The sequence below is a fragment of the Osmerus eperlanus genome, chromosome 6 (genome assembly GCF_963692335.1).
Source record: "Osmerus eperlanus chromosome 6, fOsmEpe2.1, whole genome shotgun sequence".
NCBI lineage: Eukaryota > Metazoa > Chordata > Actinopteri > Osmeriformes > Osmeridae > Osmerus > Osmerus eperlanus.
The window spans coordinates 4,732,570-4,760,151 of NC_085023.1; the positions used below are offsets into that span (position 1 = coordinate 4,732,570).

Below are 27,582 nucleotides of genomic sequence, written 5' to 3' on the forward strand. Positions count from 1 at the left end.
TGTTTCGATGTGCAGGTGTCAAAAATATATGTTGTTGTATTATAAACAATGTAACGTCTTTGCTCATTTACATTCATAACATTTATTTTTGGGTTCTGATAGCATTATTCACATGTGAAGTCAGGTTGAGTATGGCCTTCAGGTAAAAGCGCTGCCCTTCAGTCTAAAAGAGTGAGTTTGAAACCGCTGACCTTGTTTTAGTGGAAGTATATGCTAAATGAATATTTATGATTTGATATTGTAGACTAGCGGCTAAGGTTTTGGAACATGCTTTTGCAACCGTGAAAGGGATGGCCACATTTGAAGGCTGGCAAAACTAGAGAAAGATGTATGTGTTTGTGCACCTACTCTTTCACATCTGTATATATCTCTGTCTATGTAGCTCTGGCAATCTATCTGTATCTCTGGCTCTGTCAATGAATGTATTCTATAGCGTCCGTAAATATGTATACTCTCTATAACCTATGAATATTAGTGATTTCTGATGTCTTCAGCGTTTGAATAAAACGCTGTTTGTCTCGGACTGTAGCACGACACTGTCATCTGCTCGTGTGACGTCCGAAGCTTCGACAGGTGATCACATGTTTTTTGCCCATTTGAAGCCACGCTCGACACGTTTGTGTCGGTATCAATTGACTCGAAAGGTCGATACCTTTCGATACTGAGCCCAGAGAAGCACTGCCTTCCTCTGTGATGTGACAGCCTGACAGCCTGTAGAAGATTATCATTAGGGAGGGATCACAAACACTTTTTATTGTTACCTCTACTCTTGATGCATGATGATGCTTTGCTTATGGTCTGCACCTCTTCTTCAACACCGACCACCTCTGGAAGAGTGGAACTCTCACTGAATTGCTCCTACCAAGCTTTCTTAAATGTTTTAACCATAAGTTTCCCTGAGAGTTTGTCCTTGTCTTTCTTGAGGGTTTAGGTTGGTTTAGGTCCAGTTCTATGGGTGTGTGTGAAGCCCTCTGCGACATTGCTTGAAAAAGGGCTATACAAATAACATTTGACTTGAACACAATGACACAGTAGCCAGTAACCAATGTGAAAAATGAACCTGCCTGAGAAGCTGATTTTACTAAGCTGGATTGTACTTGTGAAATATTCCAAAAACTATCCTGTCTAATGTATACTGAGACATCATGTGATCTTCCTGAGGTATTTCTATATCATATAATGTGAAATTTCAGTGAATCTTTTGTTCTAGACTGTCTAGTGTCTTTTTGAGCTAATCAGATCACAATTCCCTTGGTACTATGATCAATACTAGGTTTAGTATCTCCTATTATCAGTGCTATAGATTAGATCTATGGCACTGTTGTACTGACATGATCAAACTATCAATGAATATATGACACTGTTCAGGAATGGTTAGCTTGATTGTGTTATTGTGACATGAAACTTAAAAGATTAATTCACCAGTTAGATACAATAACACAATACATCCTTTCAAATGATGTATTGTGTTATTGTATCAACGAGTAAATGGCTCGTTATACCATTTGTGTTATATGGTTATTCAGTTATTCCAAAATAAAACAAAACAACGGAATCCAAGCATTTCCCCATAATCCGGTTCTGACATCCGAAATGGACAAAACGATATTACGAGCCTATTTCATCTTTTGCAGATATCAGCATAAAGGATATGGAATAATCAAAACATCGATTAATGGCTGGTTATACCATCTGTGTTATATGGTTGTGTCATTTAAAAAATAAAACGAAACAACCAAAAACAAGCCGTTATACTTAAATGTGTGTTCGACTTACTAAAGTGACAAAACGATATTACGGCCCTATTTTGCATTTATCAACACGGGTTTCAAAATAGAAAAACCAATGGCCACAAGGTACACGGACCTATTTGCTGGGGCATATTTTGAAAATTAAATCTCAAATGTCTATTTCTTTTTCATTTTAATTAAGTGAAAGATTGAGCACTCTTGAAGAAGAAAATTAAAATGCAAATAGGATGATTGATTACTAATTTCATTTATGAGTCAAATAATGCAGCCACATTCTTAAAATGCAAATGCATTTCTGGAAATGCATTTGCATTGGAATTTTGGTAACGATTTGCTTCCATAGGTTACTTCTACCTGGAACAAAATGTGATACCAGCAAAATATTTCCAAACACAGTCATATTCTGTAAAGAAAACCTGAGTGTTACTTCAACAATAACAAAAAACATGTCCCTCTAGTATTCTGAAATAACAATCTTTAATCCAGTCTGGTTGTCTTTGAATTCGCTGGCTCCTATTTTGAACACTTTCACTTGGAGCAGTCTCCGCCGGCCTCTGTTCGTCTGCTGGAAGAGTGAATGTCTCTGGCAGCACAGACAGGCGCCAAGCATCCCACGTTCTCCCATCCGTCAGTGTATAGCTGTGAGCTCCTTTCTGCTGTGTCACTTTATGAGGCTCACTGAACTTTGACTTTCCTTTCTTGACATGCACAGGGTTTCTTACATGCACAAGACTTCCTGGGTGCAATTTAGGAGTCTTAGCACGTCTCTTGGCATCAGTGTACTCTTTCATGTGTAACTGATTCTTTGCAGCTGTCTCTTAGTTCCTGGTCCTGAACAGTGGTGAGCTTTGGCTTGACAAAGAGGTTGGTTCTCATCTATCTTCCATACAGGAGCTGGAAGGGTGACGTCCCTGTAGTCGCATGTAGTGGAGCTCTATAAACTGGAAGGAATTCAGTGACGTGAGTTTTCCACCGAATTTTCTCTCTCTGTGCTGTGATGATGCTTTCTTTACACCGTTTAGTCTCTCTACAACTCAATTTCCTCCAAGAAAGAGGACATTTCTGACGATGTTAGCTGTGGGCTATTATCTGTCACCACAGCCATGGGGTTTCCTTTTTCACTAAACACGGTGCTCATAAAACGTCATATCACTGTAGTTGTTGTACATTGTGGAGCAAAACACACCTCTAGCCACTTAGAATAGTACTCCATCATAGTAATAGCAAACTTACAGTCAACAGGACCCCTTTCAAATGGGCCCAAAATGTCCAGTGCAAGTCCCTTTGCCTTTGCTGTCTTATCATTCAACTGTCAGGACACACAGGTGGTAATGACACACTGCTCCAGTGCATCCATCTTAGGCCACCAGTACAGGTCTCTGAGTCTCTGTTTTGTATGGACGATGCCTTGATGGCTCTCGTGTGCTCGGTGTACCATGTGAGAACGTAGCCTTACTGGCACCACTATTCTGTGACTCCCTCTCAGAATAAGTGACTCTTACATGGAAAGTTCCTTCCTAATTTGGTAGTAAGGCATCATGTCTGTCAGCAGGCCTTTGGATGACGCAGGCCACCCTATGGTCATGTAGACTTGCAGCTTACGTAGCTCTGGACAGGAGAAGCAGGCATCCATAAAGTCAGACTTATGGTGTGTCCCAGGTAGGTCAGGTTTTTCTGGTAGTATTTACACTTCGCTGTATTCAGATGTAGTCCAGCGTCATGTAACCTGTAGAGTACCGCTTTCAGGCGAGTTTCATGATCAGCACGGCAAGATGAGTAGACAATGATGTCATCACAAACTCCAGGTAGACCTTGCGGCACTATGGACATCCTTTTCTGAAATGCTGAGATGCTAGTCCATAACAAACTCGCTTGTATCTGAAAAGCCCCTCATGGGTTATGAAGGCAGTCAGGTCTCTGCTGTCCTCATGTAGAGGAACCTGGTAGTAAGCATTTGTGAGGTCGATGGTGGAGAACATGGTTTCTCCCCTGAGTTCTGAAAAGAGCTCCTCCATGTGAGGAATGGGGCAACAATCAGTTACCACCGCCTTGTTGGGCTCCCTGAGGTCCGCACACATCCGTATTCTTGTTGAGCTCTTTCATTGAGTCACAACGATTGGCGACACCCAGGGAGAAGGGTCTATCTTCTCGATGATGTCAGCGTCTAGCAGAAGTCTTAATTCAGCCGAAACAGCATTCTTGACAGAGAAGGGCAGCCTCCTATTTCTGCTGCATAGGTTTCACATAATCTCTTACTTCTACTTTCTGCACTAAGTTTTTCACACAGCCCATGGTAGGTAGAGGTGAAGCTGTAGGGGCAGGCAAGGGTGGAACCACTATTTCTTTCACTGTCTGTTCTGAGTTTTACTCTGTTTCCCACAATGACCATTTTCAGTGCCTAGATTAAGTCTAACCTAAGCAGTGGTGAACCTGATTCTACAATGTAAAATGAGGCTGGAGCAGAACATTTATCATGTATCCATTTGTTTCCAGTTGTCCCAATACTGGGATTCCCTGTCTTGAGTACGTCACCAGAGGAATCTCAGCTTGTTTCAAGGGTATGTCACAGAATGAGTTCTCATAGACCTCAGAAGGCAGCAATGACACTGATGATCCAGTATCCACTATCATCTGGAATGGTTGCATATTAGGTAATGTGCCTCATTCTACAGTGCACATTATTTTCTTATCTTTTGGGACAGTATATTTTAGAAATATCACCGTCAGCTCAGGAATAACCACCTCCCTCACCTCATGTTTTTGACCTGAGCGGCACACTTTAGCAAAATGTCCAGTCTTTCCACACGATTTGCATATTTTGTTTGCGGCAGGGCATTTTGTGGAGTTTGCCAGGTGCTTATCCGAGTCACATCGGTAACATATTTGTGTACATTTAGAATTTGTTTGACATTTTCTTGAGTTACCTGTTCTGTTCGGACGTTTCTGTTTCTTCTTTGGCAGCGTATTCATCTCCCTCACCGGCACTCCACTGTTTGAGAGTTCACTTGCATTGTGTGTGGCTGATTCCACTTGATTAGCAATCTGTATGGCTTTATCCAGAGAACGTTTATCTTCTAACAGCAAACGTTCACGTATGCGTCCACTGAAGGCTAAAGTGTTTTTCTCTCTCTATTTTTTTTTAAAGAATGACAATAAAATCTATCTAGATAAACTACGCTGGGCCTGCTGAACCTATACCTCTTCCACATATACTGGTCAGGGAAGCATTACTTCTGTTTCTGAAGACCCGTTGGGCTGGTGGGATAAATCTTTCTCTTTGTCTTTGTATAATCTGAGCACCTTCATCCACAGGGTTGTCAAAGAACGGATAAGCCATAATTGATTATAACTTGTCAAAACCCACTGCTTAGTTTAGGCCTTATTTTATGTCAATTAATCAATTACTTTTGAAAACAGTTAAAGTGACATGATTTCTTAACTTGTTTATTTAAATTAATACATTCTTTGGAGATGAAGTAAACACGTAAAGTCTGCACTTATGTTTCCGAACATGGACAGAACAGAAGTGCTTTGTGCACTGGAATTCACTCGACGGAACTGTCTATTGACGTTCTGTTTTGTAATGGCATTTTTTTACATAGTTACAATATCTATGTTTCTTTAAGCGGTAAAAAGTAAGTTCCTTTGTTATAGACAGTCGAATGTAAGAAACTGAGGCTCTGTGGTGTGGTTTACTCTGTAGAAGGGACACTCAGATTGTCTTAAGGTATTTATGGTGTTGTTTTATGATACCTAACTAAGAGCCAGAGGGTCTTAGTTGGGTCTCGGGGTTGGGGAGATGGTTATCAGTTGAGCGAGCTGACCTAACCTAGACATCCTGTTTGTGTATTATTAACCATCTCCTCATTTACAGAGGGAGCTGTGACATCAAAGAACTGTGGGACACTTGGTATGGAGTCAAACTGTCACTGAACAGTGCTGACCAATCACAGAGACCGCTATATTGATGGATTCACCATCGGAAGAACCATTTGTTCTAGGGTTAGGGTAAGTTTATATAAGGCAGGGTTTTAGGGTTGTTCTTCACCACTCTCTCGAACAACCTGTAGGTTACATCTGCGTGTCTTTCGCTATGACAGGTCCAGAGTACTCTGTTAATTATTAATTTGTACAAACTAAATAAATTAATAAATTGTATTGAAACCGCCAGCAGCTGAAAATGAAATATAAAATCAGTTCAGGTAGGGCATATTTTGCTTTGGCCTTCCCACCCCCTTTGCATGTCATGAGTTCTGTAATGTTGTACAATGTATGTGCCCATGTGCTGAGGTGTTTTCTCCTGTTCTCACACTGTACTCCTCTAGGAGCATAGTCTGGGGGTTGACTTTTTCTCTCATGTTTCTGCTGACATTTTCAAGGGGGCGCCGATAATGGCTGCCTCGGTCGGTATCTTTCGGCCAAAGTCAATTCCTTGTCTGTCATTGTCCCCTTCTGATTCAGACACATGATTGTTTTAATCATGTTTGACAGGATTAAACCAAGTACAAATCATTCAGTGGCTGTCTCAACTTGTGAGAATGCTGTTTTAACACATAAATGTTGTCTCACCTAATCCTGCTCAGTATATGAACATTGGACTTGTAGTGGACTAACAGAAAGAAGGCAGAGGAGGGCACCACCTCTGACAGAGGCAGAAGAGCTGGCTCTGAACCAGAACGCTGGGCGACCAGCGGCTGAAGGCATCCCTGGAGGGAACTCATCCAAGCCTATCACCCCCGAGGACACAAGGGCCCACATAACATGTTAGTGTGTTTGTGGAGATTTCATTTGGGGGGTTCATTTCTCCCAAAGGTCATTGATGGTGTTACCTGCCTTGTTGAGCCTTCTGCCACAACAGAACCTCTTGCAGTTTAAGTTCTCAATATTGCAAAGACTGTGTACAGTACAGTAAAACAGAATGCTCTTCATCACAGAATGATACAGATATGTTGTCTGCTGCCACAGAGAGGGATTCAGAAAGACCTACAGAGGTATACATCTTACTGTATGGTAGCTACTGAGCTACACTGTTCTCTCCCCATGTACATTGTTTTGAGGTTCTTGTGTGGAATTATGGGTTTGACATGTACATTGACGTGATGAGAAAAAAGAATGAATGGTAAAACAACTGGCACATTCTTCTCCTTTATAACAGAGCATGACTGGGCATTACAAGGAGGAGCAGGGTTTCCCACAGAAAACGTGTTAGTTAAGGTGGTAGGGTTTGCCGTCAGACCGGGAGGGGGGGTTGTAGAGTCTAGCCTAATGTGTTCTGGGGGGAGGGGGGTCGTTTGTACGATAGACTAATGCATTCTGCAGAGAAGGTACTGTTTGGAATGAAAGGGAGCAAACAGGACAGAGTAACACGGCATTCATCTTTCTTTTTGTTTTGGACGACGTAGTTAAGGCGGCAGGCGTGTGTTGCTTAGGCGGCCGCCTTAACTGGAAAGTGCTGCGGGAAACCCTGAGGAGGGTCCATCAACCTCCACAGCACAGATTAACAGGGACATGTTCAGTAAATACCAGGTTAGCTCTGCATGGAAACTTCATGTCATCCTTATGTGTTATACGCAGTGGCGGTCCTAGCACATTTGGCGCCCCAGGCAAGTTTTTCCCTTACAGATGCAACCAAATTGGCCGCAATTTAGAGCCTCTCCATGTGGTCATTTTATATCAACTATTTATTCATTGAATTGAAAGAAAATGTGCCATATTGTGTTATGTATCGTTATCGGGATATGAAAGGATCTATCAGGATATGAGATTTTGGTCATATCGCACAGCCCTACTGCAAACTAAAATACAACAGTACATTATCAGTAATACATTTAAAATGGGGAAAATGTGAATAATTGCTTTGCAGGTCAATTTAAGGTGTAGGCCCCTACATGTTCTGCCTGTGCCCCCAACATGTTCAGTTAGGGGCTACAGTGCTCCTAGTAAAACAAGTTAGTCTGGAGCCCTGGATGAGGAAAGGACACCCCATGTCTGATAGTTGCTTCAGGCTCGGCATGAGGGAGGAGAGAGGGAGAAATTCATGGTTTGTTAAACAAAAGCTGCCAGCAAGCAGGTTAGGTTAGTTACCATCAGTTACCGTGGTAACTTAACCAGAGTTTGTGTTTCCTCTCTTTCTGGAACAGAAAACCCAGAGTTTCCCTCATCTCAGGGTTAACAAACTCACTGTTTTCACTTCAACCCACTTTCTGGAATAGACCCCAGGAAATACAATTAGGATTGTAGCTATATAGTCATAATTGCACTAAAGGCTATTGTAGATTATATAGGGCTTCTCTCTTCCTAACCCACTGTCCTAAATAAACACGCAGTCTGTGATTGTATAATCATAAAATGCAAGGCCTATTAACATACTTAGATGTATATTCAGTGTTAAGCAACATTACATTAAGAGGTATATAAAAACACAAACATGTCCTTACTTGAGTTTCTCCAGTCTGCAGTGTGGATCCTCCAGTCCAGCAGAGAGCAGCTTCGATCCTTTTTCTCCTGGATGATTGTAGCTCAGGTCCAGTTCCCTCAGGTGGAAGGGGTTGGACCTCAGAGCTGAGGCCAGAGAAGCACAGCCTTCCTCTGTGACCAGACAGCCTGACAACCTGTAGAAAGAGGATCAATGTTGTGACAGAATCCATCTGGGCCTCCAGAGTGAGTCAGCACAGAGGGGTTCATTTGGCAGGTGCTGTCATAGCTGCTCCTCCCCCTCATTAGACAGAGTGACCTTTCCCCCCAGTTCAGGAAGGTTAGGTTTGTGTTCAGTTTGGTGCTAGTAGTTCTATGGAACATCAGGACGTCTGCTACATAAAGCCAAACTTGACTTGAATGAACACAACAAATTAGTTGGGGCTATAGCCCCTATTCTTAAGCAGTAGGAGAGACATAGAACATGGATCATATCTATCCACCATTGCAGAAAGCATTGTTCACGGCCACGTGACCTTTCCCTCTCTAAACCGAGTTCTATGACAGCTCGACGTAGATCATCATTGCCGCCGCTGCTTCAGAATTGTATTAAATATCACGATATCGAGGAGGATGAGCAACTGAACAGTGACAGGACGTGAATCACTCATGAAGTCATGACAACCTAATAAACAACAGCGACCAGCTACTTTCCCGACAAAGCCCTCTCCTGCTGCCTCTTTCTAGCTATTTGTAACTACCTCCCATTCCCCACACCCTGCCGCAGTCAACTAAAACGTAATTTATACAAATAAAGTGGTAAAATATCAGCCTACCTGCCGAACTTGTTCCACTGAGTTGGATTCCAACTGAAGAATATCCCCCTTCAGTCGCTCTGTAGCCTATTAGCTACAAAACATCCTGGTTTATACCCTGAGAATTTTCTGTGGTAAACCTGAGGTAATTTGCTTCTAAATTACTGTAAAAAGCCTCAGTAAACGTATTTGTTCTGGACCGGCTACTAATAGACTTTAACTTTCAGATGGTACATTGTTCTCTAGCTTCGAATTTTCTGAGCAGATAGACATCTGGTTCCCTTCAGACGCCTTCAGGTAACAGTGTTCTTTTTAGCAACATGGATAACTGATACAGAGACAGAGATCACATGACTGAGTGTGCCATCAAACACTTCAGGCTATTGGACAATATAAGAAGTTCTTCTAAAAAATTAAAGGGGAAATTAAATGGAAATGAAATTAACCAAAAGTATTCAAAAAACGTATCTAGCAAATAAATATTTTTTTTAAATAACAGAGAATGCCTGTCAGTATTTATTTAACTATGTTAAGTCATTAGATAACCTGACTGCCTATTGGCTCTGCACTCCCTGCGAGAAGAGGAACTGCTATATTAGTATGCTGTTCATGGATTACAGATAATCATTTAACACCATCATGCCTATGTCTTTATATAGGCTATTTCAACATTTTATATTCTTTCCAAAATTCTAGTTTTAAGTTGTAACAGTCATGTTTGCATTCTGTGCTCTTAATGTTAGGACGCATTAGCAGGGCCAACCTCAATACATTTTATGGCCAATGTCACCTTTTGTGATCTGTGCAAAGGATCAATAAAAGACTGACGTTCTGTGTTCAACTTTCTTTCTTCCCTTTTTTAAAGAGCAGATATGTGTTTGAAATCTCACTCGGTATGGGGCATTTGGTTGACTCTCCCTGCATCTCAGATGGAATACTACCATTTTATGAAGTAAAGTATGTCAGAATAAATGTGAATAGCCAGTTCCATACATATATACAGTATATACAGTAGCATTATACATCAAGCACACTTTTCTTGCCATTCCTAATTTGAAACCCTTCATGTAGTGGAAGAGGCGTCAACCACAGGAACAACAGCCGCCAGATGCTAAACTCACTGCCCAGGTAAATGTACAATAATATGATGAATAGTATATCTTAACCCTTGTGTTGTCTTCAGGGTCAAACATGACTGCTATTATATTTAACAGCAGAGAAAACCCTCAAATAGTTCTTTTTTTAACTTCAAATGTCTTACTTTTCGTAGTGACCCTAACATTCATAAAAATACATCACAACAACCACAGACACACACGTACACAATAAGAAATTGAGATTATGTGTGCTACTGATTTAGGTTACAGTCTATAAAGGTGCTGAAGATGACAGTACCTCCATTTCTCTCTTTGCGAAAGCCATGACTGCACATTTCAGTGTTGTAATAAAACAAGTGGTGTTCACAGATTAAAGTCAAAATGTTTCCACTGTGAAGAGGGAAACCCCAGATGTTCACAAAGTTTGATGAATGACAGGTTGTGTTTCAATGCGAAATAGGTTTAAGGTTGAAAATTAAATTAAGCTGTATTGTATTACCCTTTGGGCAAGGGCATACAGATTGTTAACACTACCCAAAGCTCCTTTCTGCTGTGTCACTTTATGAGGCTCACTGAACTTTGACTTTCCTTTCTTGACATGCACATGGTTTCTTACATGCACAAGACTTCCTGGGTGCAATTTAGGAGTCTTAGCACGTCTCTTGGCATCAGTGTACTCTTTCATGTGTAACTGATTCTTTGCAGCTGTCTCTTAGTTCCTGGTCCTGAACAGTGGTGAGCTTTGGCTTGACAAAGAGGTTGGTTTTCATCTGTCTTCCATACAGGAGCTGGAAGGGTGACGTCCCTGTGGTCGCATGTGGTGGAGCTCTATAAACTGGAAGGAACTCAATGACGTGAGTTTTCCACAGAATTTTCTCTCTCTGTGCTGTGATGATGCTTTCTTTACACCGTTTAGTCATTCTACAACTCAATTTCCTTCCGGATGGTAGATTGTAGTCCTGATGTGTGCGATAACTCGTTCTTTTAAGAAAGAGGACATTTCTGACGATGTTAGCTGTGGGCTATTATCTGTCACCACAGCCATGGGGTTTCCTTTTTCACTAAACACGGTGCTCATAAAACGTCATATCACTGTAGCTGTTGTACATTGTGGAGCAAAACAAACCTCTGGCCACTTAGAATAGTACTCCATCATAGTAATAGCAAACTTACAGTCAACAGGACCCCTTTCAAATGGGTCCAAAATGTCCAGTGCAAGTCCCTTTGCCTTTGCTGTCTTATCATTCAACTGTCAGGACACACAGGTGGTAATGACACACTGCTCCAGTGCATCCATCTTAGGCCACCAGTACAGGTCTCTGAGTCTCTGTTTTGTATGGACGATGCCTTGATGGCTCTCGTGTGCTCGGTGTACCATGTGAGAACGTAGCCTTACTGGCACCACTATTCTGTGACTCCGTCTCAGAATAAGTGACTCTTTCATGGAAAGTTCCTTCCTAATTTGGTAGTAAGGCATCATGTCTGTCGGCAGGCCTTTGGATGACGCAGGCCACCCTATGGTCATGTAGACTTGCAGCTTACGTAGCTCTGGACAGGAGAAGCAGGCATCCGTAAAGTCAGACTTATGGTGTGTCCCAGGTAGGTCAGGTTTTTCTGGTAGTATTTACACTTCGCTGTATTCAGATGTAGTCCAGCGTCATGTAACCTGTAGAGTACCGCTTTCAGGCGAGTTTCATGATCAGCACGGCAAGATGAGTAGACAATGATTTCATCACAAACTCCAGGTAGACCTTGCGGCACTATGGACATCCTTTTCTGAAATGCTGAGATGCTAGTCCATAACAAACTCGCTTGTATCTGAAAAGCCCCTCATGGGTTATGAAGGCCTCTGCTGTCCTCATGTAGAGGAACCTGGTAGTAAGCATTTGTGAGGTCGATGGTGGAGAACATGGTTTCTCCCCTGAGTTCTGAAAAGAGCTCCTCCATGTGAGGAATGGGGTAACAATCAGTTACCACCGCCTTGTTGGGCTCCCTGAAGTCCGTACACATCCGTATTCTTGTTGAGCTCTTTCATTGAGTCACAACGATTGGCGACACCCAGGGAGAAGGGTCTATCTTCTCGATGATGTCAGCGTCTAGCAGAAGTCTTAATTCAGCCAAAACAGCATTCTTGACAGAGAAGGGCAGCCTCCTATTTCTGCTGCATAGGTTTCACATAATCTCTTACTTCTACTTTCTGCACTAAGTTTTTCACACAGCCCATGGTAGGTAGAGGTGAAGCTGTAGGGGCAGGCAAGGGTGGAACCACTATTTCTCTCACTGTCTGTTCTGATCTGAGTTTTACTCTGTTTCTCACAATGACCATTTTCAGTGCCTGGATTAAGTCTAACCTGAGAAGTGGTGAACCTGATTCTACAATGTCAAATGAGGCTGGAGCAGAACATCCATCATGTATCCATTTGTTTCCAGTTGTCCCAAAACTGGGATTCCCTGTCTTGAGTACATCACCAGAGGAATCTCAGTTTGTTTCAAGGGTACATCACAGAATGAGTTCTCATAAACCTCAGCAGGCTGCAATGACACTGATGATCCAGTATCCACTATCATCTGGAATGGCTGCATATAGTGCACATTATTTTCTTATCTTTTGGTACAGTATCTTTTAGAAAGAAGACCGTCAGCTCAGGAATAACCACCTCCCTCACCTCATGTTTTTGACCTGAGCGGCACACTTTAGCAACATGTCCAGTCTTTCCACATGTTTTGCATATTTTTTTTGCAGCAGGGCATTTTGTGGAGTTTGACAGGTGCTTATCCGAGTCAAAACGGTAACATTTTCGTGTACATTTAGAATTAGTTTGACTTTTTCTTGAGTAACCTGTGTTTGGACGTTTTTGTTCCTTCTTTGGCAGTGTATTCATCTCCCTCACCGGCACTCCACTGTTTGAGAGTTCACTTGCATTGCGCCCGGCTGATTCCACTTGATTAGCAATCTTTATTTCAGAGACAGTTTATCTTCTAACAGCAAACATTCACGTATTCGTCCACTGAAGGCTAAAGTGTTTTTCTCTATTGATATGCAGATTTTCTATAAATATGTGAGGTTGTCTCTTGCTGTGGTCAAGAGGTCACGCCATATATAAAGGACTTCTGAGTCCTTGTTGATGTCAGAGGTGAGAGGAGAATGGGCAGACCGGTTCGAGATGATGGAAAGGCAACAATAACTCAAATAACCACTCGTTACAACCAAGTTATGCAGAATACCATTGAATACTTATCAAACTACTCCTCACTGATGACAGAAAGCATATCTTATTCTTGGCATGATGTTTATACCCAACTTGAGAATAAATGATATTGTCTATAATCAACCATACAAAGACATTGTGCTATTATAACTTTGTTATTGTCTCATGTTGAACATGAATACAGACCTCAGTGTCTCCAGTTTGCAGAGTGGATTCCCCAGTCCAGCAGAGAGCAGCTTCATGCCTGAATCCCCCAGGTTGTTGTTACTCAAGTCCAGCTCTGTAAGCTCGGAGGAGGGGAGAGCTGAGGCCAGCGCTTCACAGCACCGTTCTGAGAGGTTACAGTCATTCAGCCTGCATGACATAAGGAGAACATGACACATCATCACAGTCATAGTTTGTACAATAGGATCATACGATAATCAAATATCACATCACAATATGTCCTAAATCATATCATTATTAAAATTGCTTTATACATACAGAGCAGTTTTGGAGTCTTTGACCACTGGCAGCAGCCTCAGAAGACCTTCCTCTGATCTGGAGTATATCTTCAGGTCAAACACGTCCATCTTCTTTTCTGAAGTCAGCAACACAAAGAACAGAGCTGACCTCTGTGTAGATGAGAGCTCCTCACTGGAGAGACTTCCTGAGCTCAGGTACTGTTGGATCTCCTCCACCAGAGAATGGTCATTCAGTTCATTCAGACAGTGGAACAGATTCATGCATCTCTCTGGAGAGGACTCCTCTCTGATCTTCTCCTTGATGTACTTGACTGTTTCCTCATGGCTCTCTGTCTTGTTACTTGTCTGAGTCAGTAGGCCTCGTAAGTCAGTCTGATTGGACTCCATTGAGAGGCCCAGGAGGAAGCGGAGGAAAAGGTCCAGGTTTCCAGTCTTACTCTGCAAGGCCTTGTCCACAGCACTCTTGTAGAATCTGACTTCTGGTTTCACTCTGAAAAGAGCCAAAAGTTTGCTGGAGCTGGAAACTGATGGAGTCTCAGACATCAGATTCTGCTTGTTGTTGATGAATGAGAGAAACACAAACACAGCAGCCAGAAACTCCTGAAAGCTCAGATGGACAAAGCAGAACACCTTTTCCTGGAAGACTTTACCATCCTGTCTGAAGATCTGTGTGAACACTCCTGAGTACACTGAGGCATCACGGACATCAATGCCACACTCTGTCAGGTCTTTCTCATAGAAAATCAGGTTGCCTTTGTCCAGCTGGTGAAAGGCCAGTTTTCCCAGTGACAGAATGCTCTTAATGCTCTCTTTATCCCAGTGTGGATCTGTCTCAGTTTTCCCATGATACTTCACCTTCTTCTGTTTGGTCTGTAACACCAGGAAGGCTGTGTACATCTCAGTCAGGGTCTTGGGCATCTTCTCTTTCTTCTCGGTTCTCAGCATGTGCTCCAGGACTGTCACACACATTAGGGAGAAGACTGGAATGTGGCACATGATGTAGAGAGTCCTTGATGCCTTGATGTGTGAGATGATTCTCTTGGCCAGGATCTCATCACTGCATCTCTTCATGATGTACTCATCCTTCTGATCATCATTGAACCCTCGTACCTCTGTCACCAGATTCACACACTCTGAAGGGATCTGATTGGCTGCTGCAGGTCGAGTGGTGATCCAGATGAGAGCAGAGGGAAGCAGGTTTCCTTTGATCAGGTTGGTCAGCAGCACATCCACTGAGGTGGACTCTGTGACATCACACCAGCTCTTGTTCTTTTTGAAGGCTAAGGGCAGTCGACACTCATCCAGACCGTCAAATACAAACAGAACGTTGTACTTGTCATAGTTGGAGATTCCTGATTGTCTGGTTTCTGAGAAGAAGTGATGGACAAGTTCCATCAGACTGAACTCTTTTTTCTTCAACAAATTCAGCTCTCGAAACGGCAGAGGAAAGATGAACTGGATTTCCTGATTGGCTAGTCCCTCAGCCCAGTCCGTGATGAACTTCTGCACAGAGACAGTTTTTCCGATGCCAGCAACTCCTTTTGTCAGAACAATTCTGATAGGTGTGTCTCGTCCAGCTGAGGGTTTAAAGATGTTGTTGCATCTGATGGCTGTCTCTGGTCTTGCTGATTTCCTGGATGCTGTCTCAATCTGTCTCACCTCATGTTCTTTATTGACCTCTGCACTCTCACCCTCTGTGATGTAGACGTCTGTGTAGATCTTATTAAGAGTTGGGTTTCCTTGTTGAGCTATGCCCTCAAAGATAGTCTGAAACTTCTTCTTCAGTTTAGATTTGAGTTTACGTGAGAGTCTATGATGAGAAAGCTCTCCTGAATGACCAAACACAGATGTTATTATTAACAGGGCTTTAGTTTGCAAGACAAAGTTACTTAACAGTTCAGAATAGTTTTTCCTATTCTAAATACGGCAGACATTGATGGCTTATACATAAACATTGATTTTCCATCATTGGACTTTGCCAGTTGAAAGTTACTCTGGTTCTCTTAACCTGTATCTTCATCATAAACCATCAGTCGGTCAACTAAGACTAAATATGGAGTCTCTTACTTTCCTCCAGAGTGTCAGCCAGCTCCTTCTGGTTCATGTTCCTCAGGACGTGCAGTGTGATCTTCAGAGCTCCCTTTCTGGCACTGCTCTCCTGCTTCTGATATTCAGGGTCCACCACTTCCTGGTCCTCCCTCTGACTCTCTAAGCCTTCTGGGAAATCTGAACTCAGAATCCTCTTTATCCTCTTCAGCTCTTCCTTCACAAACCTGATGACAGTCTCCTCAAGCACCTGAAACAGAGAGGGAAGATATCAGAGGAACCAGGAACTCTATACACAGTGGTACAATCGGATTCAAATTATGTCTTGTTTGTACTTTAAATGAACACAAAACTCACTGTGAATATAGAAGACAAGTCGTCATGGTGACTCTGGTCTGACTTCTGTTGATCCCTGCGGACAACAGATGACAACACATGAACCACATGGGCTAGATATCTAAGACCAAAATACTGAACTGTCTCCATTCATGCATACACACAGACACTCTGTTTAAGAGTGACACAGAGTAAACTATCTTCTATACCACTAGATGGCACTGATTCATTCCTTTCCATTAGGGGGTTTCCTGTTGGACACTAGCTGTCTGAGTAATCAATAATTTCCTTAATACGTTTGACAAATTTAATTTTGCAGCTGAAGATGTGTTGGGCATCAGAATCCGTTGAGGTATTTTGGTGCTTTTAGATGCACGGTTTTGTGTTATTGTCTGATGAATGAAATGCAGGAGACAGGTGATTTACATGTAGTAGCCTACAGGGACATTCCCCCCAAGGCAAGTAGGGTGAAGTGCCTTGCCCAAGGACACAACGTCATTTTGCACGGCCGGGAATCGAATCAGCAACCTACTGATTACTAGCCCGATTCCCTAACCACTCAGCCACCTGACTCCCCATGATGACTTTAGACCCTCTCCGTGTTTGAGCCGATCTGCAGATTGTCATGTGTATTGTCTAATGTTTGTGTGTTAAAGATGGTTGTTTCTGTGTTCAATTGTTTGTTCGTTAATAAATATGTATGGAGAGACATATACCATTTGATTACGACTGATTCCAAGGGCGTAGGTTTGGTCTCAGATTTGGTGGGACATCCATCCCCACCACCCCCTCAAGGCTGAGAAGTGAACTTTGACTGAGAAGTGTTTAGTTTAGACAGTAGTGTTTATAGTATGTTTATAGTTTATAGTTCTAGTTCTAGTAAAAGAAAATGCTTCACTTTATTTTTGTATTAGGTAAAGTTGTCGCAACACGACGATGAGTCACAATGACCCGAAGGTTCACAATGACCGGAAGGCAGCACAAGGGTTAAACTGAATCCGGTGGTCTCCCTTTTATTTATCTGCATTGTTTGGCTACACTCATAAATACACTACATAAACAGAATATAGAAATGAAAAATGTCTCAGATCAACTGTTTATTGTGACTGCAAGATTCTAACTTAAGGTAGGCTGATTAACATTCAATGACCAAGGTCACTACCACTGCTAGTTTGTTTGTGTGGCTAGTTATTTTGCCTGACTTACACTGCTTTATGAAAAAGTCCCCTTTCTTCTTCTTGGGTGGCATAGCTAATCTACAATGCACAAAAAGGGGCAAACATGTACATGCGTGTAGCGTGTCAGGTAACCCTCCCCCCTTCGGGTTTTCAGCCAATCAAATGACGGCATTTCTTGTACTGTCGCCTCCTGGCCGTCGGAATAGCAGCACAAAGGTGTTCGCTACACTTTTGTCATCTTAAATATTGGTGGGGACTAGTAGCCTACCTAGCATCCCCCCTAAACCTACACCCATGTCTGATTCTGGCTTCAACCAGACACTGAAGAATGACATCAGGGTCCACCTCACACAGGGCTGCATGTTTGCTAGCAGCCTGCTTTAGACACTGCAGCACTCCTCCACCCAGGAGTTTAAGACCTTCTGGTCTCAAGCAGTCTAAGTGGGCTGAGCCCCGCCCGGTCTGTGCTCATACCAGGCCTGGTACCTGCAGGGCTTTGACTCTCATGCTGTCTGTGTGTGTGTGTGTGTGTGTGTGTGTGTGTGTGTGTGTGTGTGTGTGCATGGAGGTTATGACTAGGGTGACCAAACATCTGTGCATGTGTGTGTGTTTGTGTGAATGTGTGTGTAGGGAGAGGGAGGTTATGTTTGTCACTGATCTCTTTTTATTGCATGTAAAGCTATTATACAAAAACTCAGTATTGACATTATATGTCAAGTATTTTAAAATGGAGAAGTTATAACTACCTGGTTAGTTTAGGACTGGTTTAACTGAAGGCTTCCACTAGGAGGAGACGTCTGTGTTCTAAGCTCACATTCAGGTTACATTTACATTTAGTCATTTAGCAGACGCTCTTATCCAGAGCTGAACTGGTTAGAGCTGGTGTTTGTGTCTACAGGAGAGTATCTTTCCAGGAGCAGGGTTGGAGTGTAAAACTACAGGATGGTCTCTCTCAATAGCGGAATATAAACCTACAGGATGGTATCTCTCCAGGAGCAGGGTTGGAATATAAACCTTCAGGATGGTATCTCTCCAGGAGCAGGGTTGTGACACATATATGTAGAGCAACATTGTTTTGGTGATGTGGGCCTCAGACACACACAGATGTGTGCCCCAGTTATGACCCTGCCCCAGTTATGACCCTGCCCCAGTTATGACCCTGCTCCAGTTATGACCCTGCCCCACTTATGACCCTGCTCTAGTCTAACCCTAACCCTAGTTCTGCCACCAGAGTGAAGAGTTTAGCACCCTATGCTAATAGTGTTACTCCTCCCCTCTACCAACAACTGTACTACAAGACTGTCTTCATAATCACATCTCCTAGCCCACACTACCTGAGGAACGGTCTCTGTCTTGTTGTTTGTTGAGATTTTGACCGCTGTAAAGACTAAATAAACTTTTTAAACTCTGCTGACATTCCTGACCAGTTTTTGTACTTGGAATTTGGAGAAAACACAAATACACAACAGCAGGTTGTGCTCTGACATGAATAATAAATGCTGCATTGATTCATATGGGCCCAAATACATTTAAACACTATCATTATAATCACAAACAAACTATAAGACAAATATATTATAATATAGGAATGTTGAGTCCCAGTAGAGACAGCTTCTTCACAACATGTCACCTTCATCACATAACATTGAACACCATGAGAGGTCAGTACATACCCTTCCTCATTAGAAGCTCCTCCTCCATCACTGAAGGTGGGAGGTAGATCCATAGACCTGTCACTCTTCATGGACACACAGCTGGGTACAGGTGAGGCTGGTCTCTGACGTTTGATCCTGTTAGACACAACACAAATATTACAGTAACAAAGCTTCTTTAGGTGAAGAGATAAATATACGTACATATTCTAAGGAGATTAAGTAGGTTGATCATCATAGCACTGGATTAGATGTGTTTTTAGATAAATACAGAGAAAGGTCTCACTGTCCCAGAGACAATGTTATTATTAATAGACCATGTTCTTACCTCTGTTTAGTAGTAATGTTTTTGTCTCTGAATGTGAAAGGTTGATCCATAGACCTGTCACTCTTCATGGACACACAGCTGGGTACAGGTGAGGCTGGTCTCTCCTGCTGGATTGGGCTTCAACACAACAGAGACAGACCTTCAGTCTCTCATTTATTCTGACTAATGATGATGTCATAATATCACTGCTGAGCTCTGAGATGGAGAACAGTCATGAACAGTTATGGATTCTCATCTTACCTCTTAGCTTTGGTGTCCATGTCATGTTCCCCAGAGAGACTCATTTTAGAGGCAGTACCACCCTCCTCTCTCCCTCCACACTCTAAAATACAGAACGTTCCTCTTCAGGGTCTTATTAGTAGAAGTATTTTGAAGCCAGACCTGTAGACCTGTAAACAAACAAGTTAGAATCCAACCTTATTAAACTGCTACCTAAAGAGAAGAAGGATGGGATAACTTACTTTTTACCCTGATTCATAACACCCTTCTATGATGTAAACAACTCAATTAAAACACATACAGAACAACAACTGATCATTAATAAACATTGACAACACTGTAGTGAGGTCCACAAGACCACACAGAGCCAACATCTTGCCACACCTGAAGAGTGATTCAATCACATCAGAATCAGCCCTTGTGACACCCTCAGTATGCTGATTACCCACCAAACGCCGATGCAAAGGAACCATAGAATGGGGGGGGGGGCCTCCCCAATCTACCTAATCAGCCCTCCTGCTAGCTTGCAAGCTTCAAAGGGCCTGATTTAGACAACACGTCTCCAGCGACCATTTGCTATCCGTTTCGGCGGCGATTTGAACAAAGAACATACCTTGATCAGAACTTTTGAGGAAAGTCTTGAGACTTCACCTTTACCACAAGAGTACAAGGTGGAGAATTATGAGAGGGATATTTGTGTTATGTTTGTTACTTTGTTTTAATGTTGTGTTCACTGAAATCTTGATTCTAGTAACAACTCCTTCTTCCTGAAAGATAACCACGTCATTCTTGGTATCTACACGAAGCTATCATAATAAAACAATCATTCAACTATATTTTGTAACTGTACCAAGATGTCCAGAACAATATTTGAACCATCGAATGAACCAGCCAAAGATCAGATCACACCTTTGGTAGGTGTGAAGGAAGGAGGGGGGAGTTGAGAACCCAGCTTCCCCCAATCCACATCTGACCCCAGACGGGTCCTCCCTCGAACTGTATAAAGCCCTAAGATGACCATCAATCTCTGACTCCAGCGAAACCGACCATGGCATGAACGCCATCAGGATTGGCGTTCCAAAGGACGTCGCCAAGCTTCTCCTGAGATTCAACTTCATAGTGAACGCGTCACTATCGGGACGTTTCAACAGAAGGACCAAAAACGCAATTCCAAATGCGACTTCACTGAGATCCCGCAGACTCAGTCACATGACCCAGCGCAGCCGCGCTGTGACTTCAGATTCTTCAAATGGACCTTTGGCGCAAACCGCCCTCAACATCATTGATCAACCCCTGATCAAACGTAACTATGGCTAACGCTCTTTCCTCCTCGACATGGCATTGGCGTGAGCTCTGTTTATGATTTGTAAGGATGTAATCACTGACTGTACAATTTCTGCCTTTCTTTAAGTTAGACCATTTCATCCTGTTCATTGAAACCAATCTCTCATATCAAACCCATAATCCAACTTTTCATAAGATCTGTTTACCTTACTTGAATAAATTCATTGTAAAGATTTTGACGTGCGTGTTCACTGATGTTACGATTGGCTCTACTCTTAGAACGAATTCATTCCTTAAGATTAGACTGATTATTACGAAGGCTATTATTTAAATATTATTCAATAAGGTTTCCTCTATCCCTTTAACAATAAGAGGTGGTGCCCACAAGAACTACATACTTTATTATAAATTAAGTATTGCTAATCTTAAACGAGCAAACCCCGCTACATAATGGTGCCCCGTGTGAGGCTAAGATAGATTGAAATGAGCAATCGTAACTTTTGTGAAACGAACTGTTAAAATAGAGCGAGCTCTAACTGTATGTAGCACCATGTATTTAATACTACTGTGCCTGGGCTACAGTGGCTGTGTGCGTATTCAATTGTTTTTCGTGAAATAGCTGCTAGTGTGTGTGTGGGACCAGCTAGCTCAAAGGAAGCGGCTAGGTTTGACCGGAGGTACGCGCGTGCTCAGAAACACCGCTGCCCTGACATTTACGTTGTAATCTGCCTCGGCCAGCTCTTCACGGAAAGTAGCATAAGAGCCTTTATTATAGCCTCTATTTTAATAGTGTAGCTATTTGGTTAAGTGAATTAACCAACCAACTAATACGTTGGTGCACATGTCTAGTTCAGGGAAACAGACAGTAGTGCTTAGTCCTGAAGGACTTTTGTTTAGAAGCAACTAAACAATGCAGTTTCTACACGTAACCTATTATGCCGCCACGATAGCTTGTCGAAAAGAGCATTGACTATTCCCACAGCTAACTGTGTTTTAAAATAACAGTGGTTGCCAAACTAAAGTTACATTATTAGATGCAGTTCATCAATGTGGTTTAGTTACGTTGACTTCAAGAAGCTACTTAGTAACTATAATTGTGTAAAGTATGTACTATAATTACCTTGTACCTTTATTTGTTATTTGTATACGTCTTTGGCAGTCAATTGTAACCATAACCTAAATGAGTTTATTGAAACTAGTTTGATTTAAAAAGATTGGAAAGCCGACAACTTTTCCCTCATCTAGACCCCTAGTCACAAAGCTTCAATTGCTACGGCCATTGTAAGCCACTTCAAGTGCCTCTTTTTTGTTTCAATAATTTCCTCTCAACCTTTTTCCTATGTCATGTCATAGCTTAATCACTCATAGCCATGCCAATGTCTGGGGAGGGGGGGTGACATGCTGTTACGCTGCTGTGGTCTTTCTTCTCTTGTCTTCATGTCAACAGTTTCATCGACGACGGTCTATGAAAGTTGACATCCGGGGGGATGTAGTGAGGTCCACAAGACCACACGGAGCCAACATCTTGCCACACCTGAAGAGTGATTCAATCACATCAGACAAACCTAATCAGCCCTTGTGACACCCTCAGTATGCTGATTACCCACCAAACGCCGATGCAAAGGAACCATAGAATGGGGGGGGGGGCCTCCCCAATCTACCTAATCAGCCCTCCTGCTAGCTTGCAAGCTTCAAAGGGCCTGATTTAGACAACACGTCTCCAGCGACCATTTGCTATCCGTTTCGGCGGCGATTTGAACAAAGAACATACCTTGATCAGAACTTTTGAGGAAAGTCTTGAGACTTCACCTTTACCACAAGAGTACAAGGTGGAGAATTATGAGAGGGATATTTGTGTTATGTTTGTTACTTTGTTTTAATGTTGTGTTCACTGAAATCTTGATTCTAGTAACAACTCCTTCTTCCTGAAAGATAACCACGTCATTCTTGGTATCTACACGAAGCTATCATAATAAAACAATCATTCAACTATATTTTGTAACTGTACCAAGATGTCCAGAACAATATTTGAACCATCGAATGAACCAGCCAAAGATCAGATCACACCTTTGGTAGGTGTGAAGGAAGGAGGGGGGAGTTGAGAACCCAGCTTCCCCCAATCCACATCTGACCCCAGACGGGTCCTCCCTCGAACTGTATAAAGCCCTAAGATGACCATCAATCTCTGACTCCAGCGAAACCGACCATGGCATGAACGCCATCAGGATTGGCGTTCCAAAGGACGTCGCCAAGCTTCTCCTGAGATTCAACTTCATAGTGAACGCGTCACTATCGGGACGTTTCAACAGAAGGACCAAAAACGCAATTCCAAATGCGACTTCACTGAGATCCCGCAGACTCAGTCACATGACCCAGCGCAGCCGCGCTGTGACTTCAGATTCTTCAAATGGACCTTTGGCGCAAACCGCCCTCAACATCATTGATCAACCCCTGATCAAACGTAACTATGGCTAACGCTCTTTCCTCCTCGACATGGCATTGGCGTGAGCTCTGTTTATGATTTGTAAGGATGTAATCACTGACTGTACAATTTCTGCCTTTCTTTAAGTTAGACCATTTCATCCTGTTCATTGAAACCAATCTCTCATATCAAACCCATAATCCAACTTTTCATAAGATCTGTTTACCTTACTTGAATAAATTCATTGTAAAGATTTTGACGTGCGTGTTCACTGATGTTACGATTGGCTCTACTCTTAGAACGAATTCATTCCTTAAGATTAGACTGATTATTACGAAGGCTATTATTTAAATATTATTCAATAAGGTTTCCTCTATCCCTTTAACAATAAGAGGTGGTGCCCACAAGAACTACATACTTTATTATAAATTAAGTATTGCTAATCTTAAACGAGCAAACCCCGCTACAACACCAACAACCAATGTAACAAAAACAGTGTCTTCAGTATCTCAGTCATGTATCTCATACTGACACTAGAGAGGGTACAATTTCTGGGGAAATTGTAGGGTGTGCTTGCTTGCGTCGGTTGGACAGGGGTCCGTTTTTTAATGACATTTTTACAACTGATATTTCTGTATTTTATATAAAAATGCATACTTATTATTTATAAAGATGACATAGATTTAAAAGCATTTTTTTTTGCTGCTCATTTACAACTGAAAATACGAGTGAAGTGTAGAATGAAATGGATGTCTTCTCATTTCCCCAAGAGGCAAGAGGCAGCCTCATCGTTGAATAAAAACGAATACATTTGGCAGACCGGTGTACAAATTGACCTAATCTCTATGACTTAAACGTCCTTTTAATTTTTTCCCTTCTCGTGATATTTTCATGCATTTAGCCTACTCATTGCATTCATTCATTAATAAAGAACCCCCTTTGAAGATTATTCTACGACGTTACCCGGCAGTAGAAGATGGAATCGCGATTCAAACAGTACCATCTGCTAACTGAAAATATGCCCCCCAAAACGTAAATAAGCTTGACATTTATTTAGTGGAAAATCGCTCATTCATAAAAAGCTCACTGGTAGCGATCATTGTCAGTAACAACGCAATATGCGATATAGCCCTGTGTGGAGAAGCTGCCCCGGTAAATTGTACTACTACGGTACAGTAGTAGTACAGACTAGACTACTGCTGTGTTCGTCTTGGTAGCGATTGCGTTGGTTGAATTGGATTTAACGTTCCGTTGTACGGTTTAGGCTGAAATTAATTATTTTCATGAACAGATTGACAAAGTTTAGGCTGTGGCAATGAAGTTCAGGTTAGTAGTTAGATAGACTTTTGATTTAAGTAAGGGGAGTGCCGAACATGTTCTGTCGCCGTTTGACTTCCTACAGCTGTGTAAATGTTTTTGTAGTGTCTCGCGTAGGCTACAGCGTTGCAGTGATACACTGGATTGAAACCACAGGTAATGATAATTTCACCCACAAATCGTTTACTTGTAATCTAATGTCATAATAAATCCTACAACGAAAATGTATATGTGAGGAATGTTTATTTTAACGATTGAAAACAGATACATCATAGACCACTGTAGTATGTGTTGCCCGGGCAACACAGGCTAATGTCATGATGCTAATATTTCAGTGAAATAGTAGACTACTGTTTCCGAAAGTAGATGTACTTCCTTAATAATATCAGCTTATATTGTACATTACACATCACAATTGTGTGTCATATCACAAAGTAAAATGAGTAAATAGTTATCACCCTGGCCTCTTTGCTTGTGGCGTTCCTGCAGCTGCCTTGCAGTAAAGCTATAGTTAGCCTAGCTATCCCCCAAGTTAACAGATGCGAAACGAATGTTCTGCTACAGGTAGTCACGCGTGTTTTTGTGACGTTAGTGACGTAAGTAACGTCAGTGACTGTGGCTAGCAAATTAGCCACCGTTAGCTTCACTTTTCGCCACAAAAACTTAACTTAAGCCCAAACCATGCAACGGAATGTAAATTCCAATAGAAGCAACGCAATCGCTACCAAGACGAACCTTTTGACACCGCCGTTGTGTATGTAGGCCAAATATTGAGTTTTAGGGGGGCGAAAATAAACAATAATAAATAATAATATATATGTGAGAGAACAAAGGTTGTGCTCTCGCCGAAGGCTTGAGCACACCCAATAAGAGAAGACAACCAGCTCCACTCCATCATACTGCACCATCAGCTGTACTGAGCACTACCTCACTTCCTCTTACAACAAGCTCCACTCCATCATACTGCACCATCAGCTGTACTGAGCACTACCTCACTTCCTCTTACAACAAGCTCCACTCCATCATACTGCACCATCAGCTGTACTGTATGGCAAGCCTTTTTAACATTTAACAGCTAGACTGGATATGTGTTGCAGATATCTGTAATTCAGTTTTGCCTAGTCAAAAAGAACATTTCAGATATCCGCAATTACATTCTTCCTATCCATAATTGTCATTTCAGATATCCACAAAGACATTCTTCCTAGGACAAATGACGTCACTTTTGACATTCATTTGTATGGGGTTTATCATTACAGATATCTACAATTCAGTTGCGGATATCCACTATGTGAATTACGGATATCCGCAACTGAATTGTAGATATCTGTAATTCCAGTTTGAGATATCTACAATTTGATTCTGACTAGTCATAACTCCAGTTCAAGATATCTTTAATTCACCTCAATTCAAGATATCTACATGTTCATTTTGAGATATCTTAAATTAAGTTTTGACTAGGCGAAATTACGTTGTAGATATCTGTAACTGGAATTATGACTAGTCAAAATGACGTTGTAGATATCTTTAACTGCAGTTAGGGATAGTCATAATTTAATTGTAGATATCTATTATCAAGTTATAGATATCTTGAAATTAATTTTGATTAGAGATATCTGAAATTTGAGATATCTGTAACTTTCATTCTGCCTAGTCAAAATGTAATTACAGATATCTTGAATTTGAGTTTTGACTAGGCGAAATGACGTTGCAGATATCTGTATGTGTATGCAAATCATTGTTAGGCCCGCATCCCACTTTAGGCGGAGCACCTGTTAACTTTTAATTAGGGTTAGGGTTAGGGTTAGGGTTAGGTGGTCATGCCATTTTCTGGTGGTTTTTTCGATTACAGCCAACGCCATGACTGCTCGTTTATCCATTCACTTTGATTATGGCGGGGAGGGGGAATTACGTATTTATGGATATCTAAAATAGAGCAACGTCATGCACAATAATTTGCACTAGTCATAATGACGTTTGAGATATCTTTAACTTTCATTCTGTCTAGTCAAAACTGAATTACAGATATCCGCAATTGTCATTTAAGATGTGTGACGAGTTGAATGTCGTTTCCAATGACGTCATTGCAGATATCTGTAATTCAGTTTTGCCTAGTCAAAACTGAATTACAGATATCTCTAACTGTAGTTTCGACTAGTCACAATTACGTTACAGATATCTTGAATGACAATTCCAACTATCCAAAATGTAATTACGACTAGTCAGAAAGACGTTGTTGATATCTACAATGTTAATTCCGGATAGTCAAACTTAGCTTTTAAATGTTAAAAAGGCTTGCCATAGTACTGAGCACTACCTCACTTCCTCTTACAACAAGCTCCACTCCATCATACTGCACCATCAGCTGTACTGAGCACTACCTCACTTCCTCTTAGAAAACCTTGATGGATCAGTAACCTATGACGTGTGTCTGTGTGGAGGTATGATTATCTATGTTTATAGAGTTTACAAGATTACAGCAATGTCATTGTAAATATAGGATTTAGAAAGACTTGATAAATGACCAACAACAGCATGGCTGGTTGATTAAGTGAAACCAAAAATGTTATTTTGATCTTGTTAGATCGTAGTTGGATGTCGGCCATCAAACTTGAGCAAAAGGCTGTTTCACTTCCTCTTAGAAAAATCTGGTTAGTTACTAAGATGAAGTAACTCTGGAACATCACATTCTCTGTTCATGTATGTGCACAATGATACTGTGAAGGAATATTGTAAAATCACTTACTTTAAAGTCTGCTTTTCAGTTTGAGAATCTGCTTTACCGATTCTTGTAGTCACAAAATGGATCCTGTAAAAAATATTTTGACTTTCACTTTTACCTGTGCCTCACCCCACGGCTCTCATGTCAGGCCCCACCCACCTCCATATATGGACCAATAGGAAACAGGATGAGGAACACTCCTGTGTATATACACCAATGGGAATTAGGAGGAGGAGCTGAAAGTTGATTCTCAGAGCAGGAACTGAGACAAACACACAGGTGAAAAAACTGAAATTAGAAATTAAAAAATCGATTATGTTTGATTATT

General features: G+C 41.7%; 1 protein-coding gene across 5 annotated transcripts in view; it reads right to left on the reverse strand.

The window, feature by feature from the left end:
• Window positions 1-27,582, reverse strand: part of LOC134021969 (NACHT, LRR and PYD domains-containing protein 12-like) — a 267,074-nt gene that overhangs the window by 186,803 nt on the left and 52,689 nt on the right. Inside the window, exons 2-10 of one of the 5 annotated variants that reach the window (XM_062463096.1) lie at window positions 27,279-27,516; window positions 19,531-19,679; window positions 19,291-19,407; window positions 18,984-19,100; window positions 16,154-16,208; window positions 15,818-16,046; window positions 13,770-15,579; window positions 13,473-13,640; window positions 8,189-8,362 (exon numbers count right to left, since the gene is read on the reverse strand). In XM_062463096.1, the coding sequence (XP_062319080.1) occupies window positions 8,189-8,362; window positions 13,473-13,640; window positions 13,770-15,579; window positions 15,818-16,046; window positions 16,154-16,208; window positions 18,984-19,100; window positions 19,291-19,407; window positions 19,531-19,574 (2,714 nt within the window). In that variant the 5' untranslated portion in view covers window positions 19,575-19,679; window positions 27,279-27,516. The remainder of the gene's footprint in view (window positions 1-8,188; window positions 8,363-13,472; window positions 13,641-13,769; window positions 15,580-15,817; window positions 16,047-16,153; window positions 16,209-18,983; window positions 19,101-19,290; window positions 19,408-19,530; window positions 19,680-27,278; window positions 27,517-27,582) is intronic. The other 4 variants (XM_062463097.1, XM_062463093.1, XM_062463095.1 and 1 more) reach the window with 4 other exon arrangements.